At 39.5% G+C, this 17,265-nt stretch overlaps 1 protein-coding gene across 8 annotated transcripts in view; it reads right to left on the bottom strand.

Moving 5' to 3' along the window:
- Positions 1–17,265, bottom strand: part of SOX6 (SRY-box transcription factor 6) — a 528,984-nt gene that overhangs the window by 155,539 nt on the left and 356,180 nt on the right. For all 8 annotated transcript variants that reach the window (XM_080912300.1, XM_080912306.1, XM_080912305.1 and 5 more), the window contains exon 7: positions 16,549–16,617. In XM_080912300.1, the coding sequence (XP_080768426.1) occupies positions 16,549–16,617 (69 nt within the window). The remainder of the gene's footprint in view (positions 1–16,548; positions 16,618–17,265) is intronic.

Raw genomic sequence — 17,265 nt, 5'->3', positions numbered from 1 at the left:
ATTCTGATGAAGTAAGTATGGTCTAGTGTGGAGTCCTGACGAAGAACAGAACAGTGTGGAGGGGAATGGGCATTAACTTTCCACCTGCACCCTTAACAATGTGGATCGCATGGAGACAGATGAGAGATTCAAAGCCAAGGAAGGAAACGTTGCCATAAGAACCCCTCCACGTCTGAGGCCAGTACTGTCAAAAGAAAGGTTCATAGTGTTTCCAGGGTTGCTGCTTAGTAAATAGTTTAAATTCCTTCCACTTGAGACAGAAATCCCAAGCATATTGGCCTCTCCTGTCTCCTGTCTTCTCCCCTCCCCCCTATTGAGTTAATATTCCATGATATACACCAGGACTGCTGAGGAAAACACCTCTCTTCAAACAGCAGAGTTCAGCAAATGACTATTTCACATAGAATAAAAATATACCCTAGTAGTTTAAAAAAATGTGGCAGGGCTGTGTTAATAAACCTGGAGTAGTATAAACTGTAAGATGGTGGCTAAGCGGAGAGTAATTAGCCTTTAGCATCCTCTTCCTTCAAGAATGCATCCTCCTGTGTTAGTTCTTTTGAACAGCTCCAGCCCTGGCTGCCTTTGTTGGGCTTGGAAATTGTTCACATATGAGAGGAATTAAGCCCTCATTTAGCAGAGGCACATGCCTGTCAAGACCAGAGGAACAAAGCCTAGTCCCTGGGGTCTGTTCAGCTCCCAGAGGCTGCCACTCACTCTGTTAGCAGTGCTAACCCTTTACAGAATGTGCATAAAACCCAATAAATCATTTCACCTACTCTGCTTAATGCAGGAGAGTCTGACCAGTTTCAGTGTTTCTCTTGTACAACTTCACAGCTAGAATTGGTTTTTTTTTAAGGTTCCTATTGTTTGTTTTCAAAATGTAATGAGACTTTTTTTTGTAATGTGAATATCCTAAACACTATCCACATAAGTAAAGAGGCGGTGTCTCCTCAGATTTCCTCACACAGTTCTTTCCCACGTGGATGGTTAATCTTAGCTCACTCATTCTGTAAACTCCAGTGCCTCTCACAGCTGGGTTTAAGCCCAGAGACAGGAGCCATTCCTGGCAACACTAAAATGAAAAGGCCTAAAACACCACAGAATTGCCATCCTATTCAAATTCAGTACCTCACCCCTCTGGATACGGGGCAAGGCATTCTCTCAAGGCAGAGCACACAAGGACTGCTTACTACAGGTTCTTCCCACCAAGAAAGTGCAAGTCTTCTCAGAAGCCCAAACAAATACCCTTCCTGTATTCTTACTTCCCCTGGGGAGAGATATTCATGCAGTGATCTTCAGTGTTGCCTCTCACCCCACCCTTCTTACTCTCTGACACGATGAGAAGGCTGTGGAGAAAACACCGATCATGTTTTAAGTCTTTAGTTTACCTAAAGCCGTGAAGGGTCAGGCCAGAGTGAAATGAATATGTGTTCATAATTATGAAAATGCTACTACGTGTAAAAGTGAATTGCTTATTTCACCTGCCGGTGCTGCATGGAGAGGGAGCAAATGTGCCAATGGTTTGCTACAGTGCTGTGAATATTCCCAGAAAGCGCCAGGGTTGTAAGGCTGACAGCTTCAATCCTTAAGGTACCCTGAACTCAGGAGTCATAAAAGTCTGGTAGCACATGGACTGTCCCCTAAGCAGCAGGGGGAGAAAAACAGGCCTGGACCTGATAAGTAAAACCAGATCTAGCCAGTGGATATCTGACAAAGCCCTACAATTAATGGGGACCATAAACAAACCCTGGGAGCAGCAAGGCAGTTGTTTCCCAAGAATCTGTTTCGTTCCTATTTACTTAAGTAGCTGTCCGCTGTGCCATGGGCACAAAGCCTTCTGCCAGAACAGATAAACTCTACACATGCCTCAGCAGAAAGGACAGAATCAAGTGGTAGTACATCAGACTCCTCATTCCTGACTATGTATCCTCCCCAGACGGTCTATTCGTTTTCAAATAACAAATTGTTTTCATGTTTAAACCACAATCACATCCTGCAGGCCTTGGCACAGGCAGATATCAGAACGTGCTGTCACAACAAAATTAAATAACCCTTGAAAAAAATACAACAAAGTTTATTTGTAAAAAAAAGATGACATTAAGGTGAACTGTCTAATAAGAACTTAGATTTGCTTAAATAGAACATTATATGGTTCTGTTTTAGATTCATCCCTAAAGCCCTGAAATATATTAGAATTTTAGTGAGTAATTACTCTATTTACTTCAAACAAAACGGGAAGAAATCGAAAAACCATATTAAGCGCTATCAGAAATGAAATTCTCTCATATTTTTATCATACAACCCAATAAATAAACTATAGTTGGAAAATTCATTGGTACCAGAAGATGAAACATAACTAGCTACAAATGAAGAAATAGCTGTAAGGATTCACATCCAAGTTATCTACATAGGAAACCTACTTCCAGGAAGCATGTCGGGAAATTTCCCCTTCACTAATTGACTGAGCCCCCTTCCCCTGGCTTAGACAATGTTCCAATCATCTCTTTCCAAATGAAAATGCAACTGGGGGTGAAAACAAGAGACTGAGAACTGTTCTGTACATTCTGTGTGCTGTAGACGTAACACTTCAGTGGGATGTGTTGTAATTTCCTGCAATTAATACCTTGGAAAGCTATGAATTTCCCCCAAAATTGTAATATTTTACTTGTAACACTAAAATTAAGTTTGAGTCACCCTTTCCATTATGAATCTCTAGTGCCAGGAATTTGTCATTAACTGCAGGACATGTGTTCACTGTCTCCTGAAAGAAGGTCTTTATAACCCTCTTCCTAAATAACATTTTCTCAAAGTCCCCACAGCCAGCATCTAGGTGGCAATACACTGCACTGCCCCTTGGAGGCATCCCACAATTCCAAACTCCTCCATGGTTTACAACAGCATCCTCCTCTGTTCATACAGTCAGCTTGGCATTTGTTCTCAAGCTTTATTGGCAAGAATGCCCACACCCTCTTTTTTGACTCTAAGGCCCCACATCTATCCTTTCACCCAGAACCAAAGCTCCTCCAAATTTCAGGGGCATGGCTTAGAATCCTTGCTTTAAACACATGAAAGCAGAATTATCTGAAGGATATGCAGCAGGAGCAGGACAAAGACCGAGAGCACAGATGTGCTGACTCCCAGGCTGGGCTGCCTTCTGTCCTGAGCATATCTTTCTATTTTGTCTCCTTTTGGGTATGCACATCCTCCACCGAGGTGGGAATACATCCTACAGAGAGCAGCTTGAAAGTCATGCCTCCCAGAGCCAAGGAGAATATTCAAGTGTGTAATAAATTAATTAATTAATCCATTGTCCTAGAAAATATCAGAATTAGTCAGAGTCAGGTGTGCGTATTAGTAAAAACAGGCTTGAAACCCTGGGAAAACATTGGCCTGGAAATGTTTGCAGACAATTTGGAGACTTGGTTGTCTTGAACTGGAAGCTCTGTGGAAGCAACCATCAGTCACAGATGGTTGTTCAATCCCAAGAGCAAGGGATGAAACATGATAAAGACAGACACAAGATGCAAAGATTGACAACCGGCCTTTTCTGACAGAGGAATACCGACATTAACCAGGCAACACTGTGCTCTGTTCTAGTCTTTTTTTGAGGTTTATTTTTATGTAACCTTAGAAGATCTTGCTGTTTTTGTGTCATTGTACTCTGGGTTTCTGGTCTGTAATGTTATTCTACAAACATTATCCTAAATCACTAAAAACTACTTCAGTGTCATTATTAATCGCCAATGACAGACCACCACATGAATAGACAATAAAGTTAACTTAATACAAAATATCTGTCACTGTACATTTAAATTTTTAACTTCTTAAATTATAAAAGCACTTAGAAAACATTTAATCCTAAACTTTAAAAAAAGATAGCTTAATTTTAAGTCTACTATTCAAACACATTTGTCTTAATAATGGTATGAACAAAGGACATCACAAATTAGGGTCCCTAGTCAGGGATCCGTTCACTGGGAAGAAGCAATGTCAGCAATGTGAATGTCAGGTCCAAGTCACAGAGTCCAGATTATCTACTCTGCAGACCACTGAGATCTGAACTCTCTCCTGCAAGAAATCAACTAGGGCTTAGGAGCTCCTAGATGTTTATCCCCCATACTAAACTGGGGTTCATGTGAGGCCTCTCAGAACCCAGTGAATCTAACAATCCAATCAGAATTAATCTGTTCAGAAACGCAGCTGTGGTGTGGATGTTGAGCTGAGGAGTTGGTGGAGTTGGAATGTCTCAAGTGGTAAAGAGCCTGCGGGTTCCATCACAGTGGTGCTGAACTGAGCGCTGTGATCTGAAGGCTAACCTGTAGAACGCAGTACTCCTTCCTACTGGAGTATTCTTGTCACTCACACACCCCAGGTCAGCAAATAGCCCCTCCACTGTACCTGACCTTCACACAACAGGCACACACAGAGCACACAAATGACTCGATGGAACACTTACAGTTCTTCCCTTTCTCAAGCCACCATTAATCATCACAAAATAAGGGACATGTTTTGTTCCTGGGCACTGGTGCTGATACCTGCCACTACACTCGTGTCTGTTCTTTCAAGTCGCAAACCCCAGTTTATAAACTGCTCGAAGCTTATGGTCGGCAGTAAAGTGCAGGATGAGCTGACACACACAGGATGAGAGCGAAGACGTCCTCCACCGAACAAACACCTTCACTGTCCTCCACCGAACAAACACCTTCACTGTCAGTTGGGGGTGGGGGGTTCCCCTCTTTTGGAAGTTCCCAGTTCCCAATTGCCTCCTCTGGCTACACCCAAGTATATTAATCTCATAGTGCCCTATATTTATCTGATTCCTCAACGGTTAAAAACAGCCTCTGCCAAACTCAGTTTCAGAAACACCAAAAGAGTGGTAGTAGTTTGTAAGAAATGTTTTGTTCATTTGAGACACTTTTCTGATCTGAGATGACTACCATTTTTAAAAATGACATCAGTTTTAAACTTTTTCCCTAAAACAAATATATATTAATACATATGTAAAGAAGATATATCAAAATATATATTCATATGTATAAAGAAGATGTGTACATATGCATATACGTGTGTGTGTGTGTGTGTGTGTGTGTGTGTGTGTGTGTGTGTGTGTGTGTGTGTGTGTGCATGAGGTAATTCCAGCACAGAGTGGCCTGACCTCTCAACCAGCACTTACATCTACAGCAGCAGTCAGGCTGACCTATTGACAGCCTCCCAACGCACTCATCTGCTACTGAAGGCAGATATCATGGGACAAAGTCCTTTCACTGAAATATACAGGGGACAAAAGTCAAGCCTGCCACCTGACTGAAGATGAACTCTACCTTCATTCTGATCTGGTATTACAGCTTCCTCTTTGAAGGATGCAGCTTTACATTTTCCTAATGGATAGGGTAGAGTTGGGGGGTTGGATGCAGCATCTGGATGGAGACATTAAATGTTTTGCATCATTTATTTTCTTTTACTTTGAATAGGTAAAAATCTTGGGCTCTGACCCTAATAACTCTGAGTGGGTATTACTATATGTGAATTAAAAATGGTTATGTCAGGACATCGCTCAGCATTCAGGAGATATTCCCTTGTGCTCCGTCAAGTGCCACACAGTATATCAATTTTTATTCCCATCTCTCAAGTCTGGTATGCATACTGTTTAACTTCTTAAATTCTAAGTGTAGACATAACTCACAAAAGCCAGGCAAGTGCTTGACTTATGGGTGATGGCACATGTAAGATTTATATCAACAACTTTGTTAGACAAGGTCTTCTGTGTTTGTGCAGCCACACTGCACAACTTCATCTGTGTTTAAAAAGCTATAAAATAAATTGGAAAGGTTTGTTTACTGTCCTTCTAATTTCTCAAGCACCATCGATCTAATAACAAGGCCTGTTTTAGCATGAGAGCAAGGAATTGGACCCTGGTTTCCCAGAATAAAAGGCCCCACTCCCTTTTGCAGCATTTTCAGGGAGCATTGTGTAGTTCTTAACGGACCATTCCTACACACCTGAAAAGCCTCACTCCCTGACAGTGGAAACAGCTCTTATTTGACAGCCAGATGAAATAGTTGCTTTTCCTTTGCCTGTAGTTATTATGGAGATAATAATTGATTACAGCACTCCACAATGATTATCTTCTAACCACATCACCAACTTGTGGGTTCTGAACATACATGTGAGCATCTATATAGACTTGCATATGTGCACGTACAAAATATGTCCATACCTGCTTCCCCTTAGAATCTCTGAAATTATTCCTGCACCCTATCACCCAGAAAAAGTACTAATGATGGTGTAGCAGCAGATACTAGGCATGGCTTACTTGGGACCTTTTACAATTATCTCTATTCTCAAAATAAGGAACTAAAATCATCCATTTTTAGGGATTAGGCAACGAAGGCTCAGAGATCTAAAGAAACTTGTCTGGAAGCTAGTAAATGGCAAAACAAACTACAAAGCTAATCATAGACTGGACTGGAATCTACATCCTGATTCATTCCTCTCCAACACCTGTGCTCTACTGTATTAAGCATGAATCCAGATCGCTTAGTTTATATACAGGACTCTAGCTTCCAGCGACCCATACATTCCTAATGGATGTTAAAGTTTAGTCAGTTTTATAATTTTAAAACACTTTAAGAAAACAACAGGTTATGAGTTGGGGATGCAGTACAGTTGGTAAAGTGCTTGCCTAGCATAAACAAAGCCCTGGGTTGATCCACAAAACCAAGCAAGCAAGGCATGGTGACTATACCTAAAATCACAGCACCCAAGGGATGGAAAGAAGAGAATCAGAGCTTCAGTGTCATTCTCAACTCTAGGGAGAGTTGTAGGGTATCCTGAGTGAGACCCCCACTTCACAATTAATTAATTAAACAAACAGAGATTTGGATGAACATGTGTGAATGTAGTATTGCAATGTACATGCAGATGTGAATATGGGTGCATATATAAATGCACACACACACTATATAGAGACAGAGATACAAATGATATAGATATAGATGATATAGATAGATATAGATATATATTAGATATAGATATAGATATAGATGATGATATATAGATATAGATATAGATAGATATAGATATAGATATAGATATAGATATAGAGATAGAGATAGATATAGATATAGATATGAAGGCCAGATGAAGCTCTGTGACTTACTCTGTTGCTCTGTTGAGACAGTGTCTCTCACTGAACCTGGAATTTAGCTGGTGACCAGCAGGTCCCAGAAATCCTCTTGTCTCCACCACTTACAAAGCAAGGTTTCAGGCATAAATGAAACCATACCCACTTTTTAATGTATGTGCTGGGATTTGAACTTAGATCTTTATGGTTGCTCAGCAAGCACTGTTACCTGCTAAGCCATCTATCCAGCCCTATAAGTATATGTCAGGGAAGAAATAATTCATGTCAGCATTTGAAAGAACTGTTTAGAATAATACTAAAAGTCATATGATCTCTGAAAATTCACTTTCTACATATTTTATCTTTTTATAAGACCATATTTCATTTTTAAATGTACCATCTCCTAAATACATACACCTGATACCATCAGTTTCTTGAATTGCTCATATATCCCTATAGAAATTAAAAGTCAACTTTTGGAAACACTAGCCATGATTACCTGCTTTAGATACAGTCTGTTAAAATTTTTAGGAAGTTAAGTGTCTATGACCAAAGATGAAAGTATATTTTAACTAGTCATTTAGTTTTTAGGCTGTATCTAAGCTCTCTGAACTATTGGAAGTATAGATGGATGGATGGATGGATGGATGGATGGATGGATGGATGGATGGATGGATGGATGGATGGATGGGTGGGTGGGTGGATGGATAGATGGATGGATGGACGGACAGGTGGACGGACGGATGGACAGATGGATGGATAGATGGGTGGATGGATGGGTGATTGGGTAGACAGATGAATGGATGAGTGAGTGATTGGGCAGAGAGATGGATGAGTGAGTGATTGGGTAGACAGATGGATGAGTAGAAGAGTAGGTAGATGGGAAAGTGAATGGATGGTTGTGTAGATAGATGGACAGACAGCCAATCTAAATAATCCAGATTTAACATTTAGGTATGTAATCATATTATCATGTAAAGGTCAACATTTCTCAATTCTTATTACCCAATACAATTACACACAAAGACATTTTTAGCTCTGCAGTGCTAAGAGTATTGTCTAACTAATTAAATAATTACATCAGGGTATTTCATATGGGTATAAGATGACAGTACTTTTTAAAGTCTTCCACATAATGACAAGGTACAAACAAGTTTGAAGATCACTAACATGCAACATTGTCAGTCAATGCTCATTCTCATCAACCAAAACATGTTTTTAAAAAGTTTTTAATAGGAAGAAAAGCTATTGACCCTCAGGATAGACTCAAACTAGTTTAAACTCCCCAGAAAGTAATGCAGACTAGAAAGTTTATGTGCAAATCCGAAAGAATTCTCAGCCATGTATACATCTCAAACTATGTTACAAAAGATCCCAGTCTATTCTTTTTACCTCTTAGTTGAAGTAAACTGAGTCCAGGACAATTGTTCAACTTTTTCCATTTGCTAATAAAAAAATGTGTACTCTTCTGGTATGACCATGTATATCTGTACCCCAGCAGGCAAGAGGTGGAGGCCGCCAGAGTACTAAGAATTCAAATGTAAAAGTGATCAAGGTCTTTTACATTACAGACCAGTAAATTTTCATAAATAAATAAATAAATACAAAAGCAGAGATCTACATGTAACTCATAGCATTTACCAAATAAAATTATTAGGAAAAGAAGCGGTTAATATCTATGATGGCTACAGCTCCCTGAAAAGAAAGAACATTTTTAATTCCTAAAAGGTGAAATGTAACAAGTGCTGCTGCTTTTAAGTTTGGCTCTGTGATCAACTTATGATAGCCATCTTCCTCCCTAGTAGTGAGTGGGGGCCTTGAGGCAGCCTAGCTTATGGAGTGGAGGAGGACGTGTGCCACCTCTTCCAGTACTGCTGTCTCAAGAGTTTCCCCAAACTCCATCAACAACAGCTTTCAGATCAATCCAAGTGCAAGGGCTCAACCACTATTTGCTTAAAGGTTTTATTTTTAGTAAAGTTGTTGTTCTGTCTCAGATACTTTTTTTTTCATAGAAAACATTTGGTCACTGCCTAAAAATTTTTTAAAAAATGGCTTATCAATAGAAAATAACCAGAACTTTGCAAAATAGTGGGTTTAAAACAAGGTACCTGCAGGGCTAAGTTAGGGCTGCTCCCAGAAGACATGGGTGATTAAAAGAAAATTAGTCCCAGGCATAAGATATCCCCTTAGGAGTTACTAGTCAGGGCAGCCATCAGGCACCCAAAACAACACAGCTTATCACTCTTGGTTGCCCACCATAGCTAAACAGCAGGCCCCCAGTGCTGAAGACAGCACATAGCTTAGTTAGAGAACACAGAGAAATCTATACTGAACTGAGCAGAAACCTATGCCCCTGCTGGCTAGCTTCCATAGTGCCATGGAATACGGTGCAGGCCACCAATGATCTGACCTAGCACTGGACCCTGCATGCTACAGTACTGACCTGCCAGGCAAAATGTATTGACAGGAAGCTAGTGGCATTACTGTTATGGAGAAATAAGCTCTTTTCTGATTGATTCTGAGGCTGTTATTATAAACCTGGTCAAAAGTCCTTGATAAGGAAGGTCATTGGACCTAATGAGGGAGTGTTATGTTGGTCATGCTGTCAAATTGCCTTCTAAGTATTTATATCCATAAACTTTTGCTGTTCTCAACCACGATCAGAGAAGCTTCTTTTTATAGTGAGCAGTTTCTCATAACTGGTGAAAGTATTGAATATTGGAGAGTGAGTATTCAGATTAAGCAAAATAATTTTTAAAGAAAAAGCAAATATTTATTTGAGAAGAAAGCAAGTAACCTGAGGCAACATAGGTGTTCTGCGTTCTTAATGGTAGCACTGCAAACCTGAGTCAGAAGAATCACTGCAAGTTCAAGGCCAGTGTGGGCAATGTAGTGAGATGTTATCTCAAAAAGATGATAGTGATGAAATATATACTTATCCCATTATTGTCATATTAGAAACCTCTCTCTCTGACACATACATATGGAAGACAGGCAAGGGGAGGAGGGAGTGAGATTGACTAGACTTATACAAAACTGAACCCTCAGTGAAAAGAAGACCAAGGAACCAACCAAAAGAGTTACTTCTGCTTATATGACTGAGTCACTGCCACATGATATCACCTACTGATGCCACCAGGATCATCTTACCCACTAGGCAGCTTCATGCCCTGCCTAGGAGAAGACTTTCTACCAGTTTAACCCCAAGCAAGGAAAAGACTCTCTGGCTTCGATGAATTTTCAGAATGTCTGATTTAGGAAGCTGGGGATAGGATCTGAGAGATGAGCAGGTCTGGTAAGCTGGGGAACTGTAGAGAGTACCAGGGCAGAAGAGGCAATGCTCACACACAGGAAAACCAGTCTTACAAACTCCAGTTTCCCTTTGCCTAGCATCTTTGTATAAGGCCATGTTTGGAAAGCAGGGAACTAGAGAATTAAGTCTTCAGAGCATCATATAGGATCTTCTCTACACTTTTTTTATTTCTAGGCCCATTCCAAACTAAGCAATCTAGAGTGATTAATGTGTAGTTTTAAACCACAGTAAGGGTTTGTCATTTTAGCTTTTATGACCCTTGCAATTCATAAATTACAGCAGCTTTACCTATTCTTTATAATCTAGAAACTTCATTATTAAAATGTTCGAAGCAGGCTATACAGTATCTATCATTACTTTAAAAGTTAATCATATTACAGAAAAGAAATAATTAGATTTGCATTTTTATCTTGGTTTTAAACTTCGAAAGAAGATCGCCATGGCTTGCCTGTGGGCAACTGAAAACAGCATGCAGCAGAGAAATAGAGAGGAGAAAGGGTCTGTTTTTCTTGGCTAATTCATGATTGAAGATAGAATTACAAGATATTTTAAGGGCTTGCTGAAGCTGGGGGCTAATCCTAGACTTCTAAGCTTTGTTTATTTCATTGCGTGGCAAGAGACTACCAGACACATGTACAATGCCAATAGACGTATCAAATTGCTTTCGATGGATTTATTTGCTTCTTTCTGAGGCTTTTGGAAGGAGATCCATTACCTGATCGATACCACACAGAACCAGACTATTTGCTAGAGCCAAAACAGGAGCAGTGTAATTGCCTTTTGTTTCTCAGCCCTAAATACAGTTAGAAAGGAGATGCAGCCTAAGCTGGTCTGAGAGCGGAAGCTGGCTCTTGCCTGTGCTCTGCTCTAGCCATCTTGGAAAGACAATAAATGGAAGGTCCAGCTCTTAAAATTAGAGGTCAATTAGATACTTAACGATGAAGCATATCTTCAAATATATATCTATTATTTTATGCTAGCAAAAAATTAATTAACCAGGTCAAGCAGGCCATAGAGGCTAATGTACAAAGTAATTATTTCTGATCTTTGGACAACTACTTCACATAAAAAGGTAGTCCTTTATTCTGCTCAGCAGATACCTGAGATGTCTGTAGTTAATCATCCTGAAGGAAGTCACAGGCAAAGCTTAGCTGAAAGACAGGGGACATCTCAAGCCATCCTGTTTGATTGCTTAAGGTGACTGGTTTCTTCTTGGAATATTTGTGTATCTCTGTATCATGTGGCAGGAGGAGAACACACATTTATTGGTGTTCTACCACACAAGTAATGCAGACACACATGACATGTGCCAACAGCATAAAAGGACATATCATAATCAAAATAGAAAAATACTACATAGGAAAATATTCGTATGTCCTTACGAGTAAATCTTCCATGAAATAAATTGGAAAAACAACTTGGGGAAAAGGTTAATAAACAGCATGTTCTCTAGCAGTTAAAAGAGAGAGCTTTCAGCACGTCAAAGGCTCTGGTAAAAAATAGCATGGCATTTGTTTCTGGCTTTCTACAGATTGAGTTCCCCATCTAACATGTGTCTGAAGAAATAGAGAGGGGCGAGGAATAGTGGGTATTAACCATAAAATTGATAATGATTCCAAGTTTCCCAGTTTTACTCAGGAGGGTGAGTATGAACTGACAACATCAACCCTTATCCAGAAAGCCAAGTGCCTGAGGAAGTCCCCAGCACCTATTTCCTCCAGAAGAGTCTGTTCTTCAGTCAGTCTTAAAGACAGAGCACTTGAATGGCTCTAAACCCTGGTCTGAAAAGACTTGGGTCACTAGATAACTCCATTAATTTCTGGAAAAGCAACGTTTTTCACAAAGATATTTTAATGAGCTGGATTCTCTTACAAAGACTAAGTTACAGCCCTAAGATGCCATCATTAAATGTTTTCCCAATGACAAGTTATAGGTCCAAATATGGGATATTGTATCTATGAAGAATGGCCTTTCTTATTCAAACCTGTAATATGGTCAAATAAAACTAAATGGAGGAATGTATAAAAGAATAAGATCTAGATTTATAAAATATTTTCATCTAATATAGCCTTACCTTGACTAGCTGATTAAAATACTGTAACAACTATTAAATGCATTTTTGCAGTGGGTTCTGTATGTCAGTTCCCATAACTCACGAATCAATGCTTGAGAACACTGGCTGAGGTGCTCCAGTGCAGCTGGCAGGGAAAGTAGGTTGAAATGGCTGAAGCCATTATCTTCCTTTGGAACTGCACCATTAAGAAGCAACTTTGCTGAGTAGGAAGACCCACATCCCATGACCTCTTTGTTTCATATCCCATGGTCTGGTTGTCCACGAAGATCAATCATGCCTGACTTTTCCTGTGTTCCATGCAGGAGATCCACTCAATATGTAACAACCCGTTTGTAACAATGCCATTTCCCAAAGTGCAAATGGGAATTTGAGTTCAACAGGCAAACAGCATTTGCTAATATTAAACTATGTTACTAATATCTTAAATCATAATCCTGATTTTTTAAATGGTAACCATTATCTCACCAAAACCATTTAAAAAGATCACAAAATCAGTAATTCTGACTTTTCAACTGCACTTACAAAGTCTTTGAGATCCTCTTTAAAAGTGTAGTTAGGATCCACCAAGGCAAAATTATGTTAAAAATGCTCAAAGACAAAAAAAAAAAAAAAAAAAGGAAGACATTTCTCAACTGCACATATAGGTTCTGAATGACTGCATATAAAATTCTCATCAGGACCTTTACAATATTATCTCAGTCACATCTTTTCCTAATTCCAATGAAAGATTATGATTTTCATTCTGGGAAAATCATTGAGGTTTTCATTTGCTGCTCTTATAATAGATCCAGATGTGTTTGTATGCAGTTGTTAAGAGAGCTTAGACATTTTCTCCTTTCTTCTAAGGCTTGCCAATTGAAAGACAAGTGAGCTTGGTGAACTAGAGTAGCATCTTGACTACAGCTACTTAATGACAGACAGTGATTGTGACGGCAAACTCTGGATGAACATGTGTGCTAACAGGTTCCAGGACTCAAGATGTGAAACCTGTAGAAGTGTTATACTTTTTAAATTCTTTTTGCAGATATTGGGAACTTTAAGAGAAGTATTAATCTGGCCTTGAACCCCACAGCTTGGGAGGCAGAACAGGCAGATTTCTCTGGGTTCAAGGCCAATCTGGTCTATACATTGAGACTTTGTCTCAGAAAAAAAGTTAAGAGGCTAGATTTAAATTTTAAAATTTAAGATTTAAATTTTAAAAGTTAAGAGGCTCTCTTTCAAAAGGAAGAATATTTTTTGAAATATATATATATATATATATATATATATATGAATTATTGAAACAGACTTTAATCCTCCAATTTCCCCCTAAAAATTCATTTAAATTAACCCAACTATATAATCTTTCTTATAAATTAGACTATGATCATGGCTGGTGAGACATGAGACAGCTAACTCATATACGCTCCCAAAGAACAGGTTGAAAGTTGAGTATGAAAGCTATGCCTTGTAAGAGTTGGAGATAAAGTTCAGTGCAAGGAGTGATTTCAGCATCTGAGACGCGCTCAGAGAGAAGGATCTCCTAGTAAGTGCTGACAAGATGGGTCAGGATCCCAGGACGGAAGGAACAGCAAGCACAAGCCTAACCACTCTCTCACTCTAAAAAGCATAGAATCTGGTTAGAAGAAGAAACTTAAATCCCAAAAATCAAGCTACCAATGGCATGGTACAGCTCTGATGTTTCATAACTTGGATTTCTGAGTTCAAGTACTGATTATCTAAATTAAAACATAAATAAACAATGAAAGTTAAAATTCTATTAGAAAATTTAAAAAAGAGAAGACTCTCTCTCTCTCTCTCTCTCTCTCTGTGTGTGTGTGTGTGTGTGTGTGTGTGTACATGCATGTGCCTCTCTCTATCTCTATTTCTGTGTGTGTGGGTATGTGTGTGTGTGTGTTTGTGTGTGTGTTTGTGTGTGTGTTGTGTGTGTGTTTATGTGTGTTTGTGTGTGTGTGTACATGCATGTGCCAGAGGTTGCCCATGAGGAAGGCTGCATAGGTATGTACATACACACTGTGGAGGCCACAAGTCACCTTTGCATGTGCCATCTGTCTTATTTTATTAAGACATGGTCTCTTGTCAGCTTGGAGCTCACCACTGAGGCTAGTCTGGTTAGCCAGCAAGCCCCAGAAATGAGTCTATCTCTGCTTCCCTGGTACTGAGTTCTGGGGTGGAACTCAGGCCTTCCTGCTACGTGGCAAGCATTATTCCAACTGAGATAAATCTGAAGGTCTATCCCTATTTTCTCAAACTGAATAAATATTCAGTTCATTGTGTTCCACAGTTACTTAAAACACATCAGTTTCATGTTATACTGATAAAATCATATGCAAATAGTAACTATAATATCTCATAAAATACTATGAACTCACTGCTACGTATCTGAGATTTTCAGTAGCAGGGGAAGGTATCAATCAAGGCAGTCCGTTGGCATAAATAACATTAGCTGAAGAGCAGACTATACTATAAATATATAAACACATACTCTTATAAGAATGTCCACATAGAGAACTAACTGATCATGTTATTTAACACCCCTGAGTTCTTGGAAAAGGAGCCAGAGGAACATGTAAGAAACTGCAAACTAAAAATTTTAACCTCAGGAGACGGGAAATACACTGGAAACTTTAATAAGGGCAGACAAGTGGACACCTGGATAGCTATGTAATTAAGGAACCTCAGCATGAGACATGAAAGGGATATCAGGAAGAAAAATTATTCCCAGATTTAATTGTAAAGTCTGACCATCAAAAATGCAAAAGACATTCCATCTTGATTTTGAAATGTAGGTTTGAATACAAAATCAGAACGCAACCAGAAAACACATTCCAGCTCAATCCTCCCGTGAAGTTGCTGAAACAAAAAGCTAAATTGAGGAGAGGCACCTCTTCAGACACTGTTGGAATTGTCAGTGTAGTCATGGTGCCCAGCACAGTAAGAAAGGTTAACAAAATGAAGCAAAGATCTAAGTTAAAATCACTGGCATTCTTCAATATGGTAGAACATTAGAAGAAGCTATGGGTTTATGCTGTTGGTGCTTTTGGGGGTGCAAGAAGGCAGAGCATCAACCTCGGGAAAAGCACTTATAATGCTCAGAGGATACTGGCTCAGCTGTGGTGGTCTAGATCTCAATAATTTAGAAAATATCCATAACAAACAAGAGAAAATATTCTGTTGCTGGCTAAGCTTGGCTCTGGGAGCAGTGTACTAGAGGTTAATCTAGACAACTAGTGCTTTGTTCCAGCACTTTCTAGAATTCATACTTAGTTTCCTACTGAGAAATACAAGCCATTCTTCCTATCTATCTGAAACAGCTGTTAGCCGAGTTTATCATCAAGTGTCTAAAAGGAACAACATAAATCAGACTGTCACCTTCCCTTTGTAGACCTGTAATGAACTGTACATTTTTATACTGATGCTGGAAAAAATGAGTAAGTAAATAAATAAATAATGGCCTCTCTAAAATTGGTTACTATTACCCAGAACCATTTTTCCTGCTGTCTAAATTGTAAGCTCTTTGAAGACAGGCCACTGTTGACTGCTCTCTGTTTTCCCTGGTATCCAAAGAGAGTGCCATCAGTATTTGCTATGAAAGAAAGTCATTCTTAACAGGCTTCTCCCAGATTCTTCTCAAAATTTACCCAACCAGTCCTTCCTAACAAGTAAATAAAAGTAATCTTCTTTCTGAAGCCCCTATTCCATAATAAAGCACAAAGCAGAAAGTGGCTTTTAGCAGTAAAATCAGCGTCTGTATGCTGCCTTGAAAACCAAGAGGTTTCAGCCTGGCGGCATTAGGATAAATGCAAGAAGGCAGGACTGAGGCATGTGGGTAGGTGTACCCTGCTCACACATCACACCAGAGAAGGATGCTGTGACCACCACCTGGCTGTCCTCTTGGACAACAACTGCGTACAGCATCGACCTTCAATAACAGCCACACTGGCACTGTTGATAAGGTGGTCATTTACACTTTAAGTTCCATTTTGAAAGAGGAGTACATCTACGGATAGTCAGATGAGAGTAATAAAGCGCACTGACCTGGATCTGTTGCTGGAGGAGATTAATCTTGTGCTGCTGCTGTAGAAGTTGCTGCTGTTGTCTTGCGATCTATCAGAAATAAAGTTCCATTAAGTTAAAATGAAACGCTTGCACCTTTGCCATTACCTCGTGTCTCCTCTGCTACTCCCTGATGCTTTACTGCACCTCAGTGTGAAACACTCCCTTTGGAAGGAGGCCATGGAACCAGAGGGGACAGGAGAAGAATCTGTACTAGTGGGGTGCCTCTGCTTTATCCAGAAGTGCAAATCACAGCCTTGTGCCCTGGCTGAAAGCTTGCTCCTCAATCTGCATTGACTTGCTGGAGACCACAGACTTTGGAAACTGGATCCTTGCAAAATAAAACAGAAAAATCCTAGCCACATTTGTCTAAAGAGAATAGTCTGGCTATAAAAAGAAAATTCTGCAAGTAAAAGACTTCCTAATGTGCCACAGGTTTATTTCTGTCATTCAGCCCTGGCAGACTTATAAATATTATCCAAAGGACATAAAAATGTAGTAAACACTGAAAAAAATCCTTAGCTTTTTGGATGATGCTCTGTGCTCTACAAAGCATTTTAAAGACAGACTGTGCTGTAATTTTAATTTACCCTTTGGTAATTTGGGGTGACACACTTGTTCACAGCACAGGATTTGCATACAGGTGTTACACTCCCATTTTTTTGCACAGCAATCAAACTCAGCATCACAGGAAGTTAC

This window comes from Micromys minutus (genome assembly GCF_963924665.1).
Source record: "Micromys minutus genome assembly, chromosome: 2".
Taxonomy (NCBI): Eukaryota; Metazoa; Chordata; class Mammalia; order Rodentia; family Muridae; genus Micromys; species Micromys minutus.
Note: the sequence above shows the minus strand (reverse complement) of the source record. Positions and strands in the feature narration are given on the sequence as shown.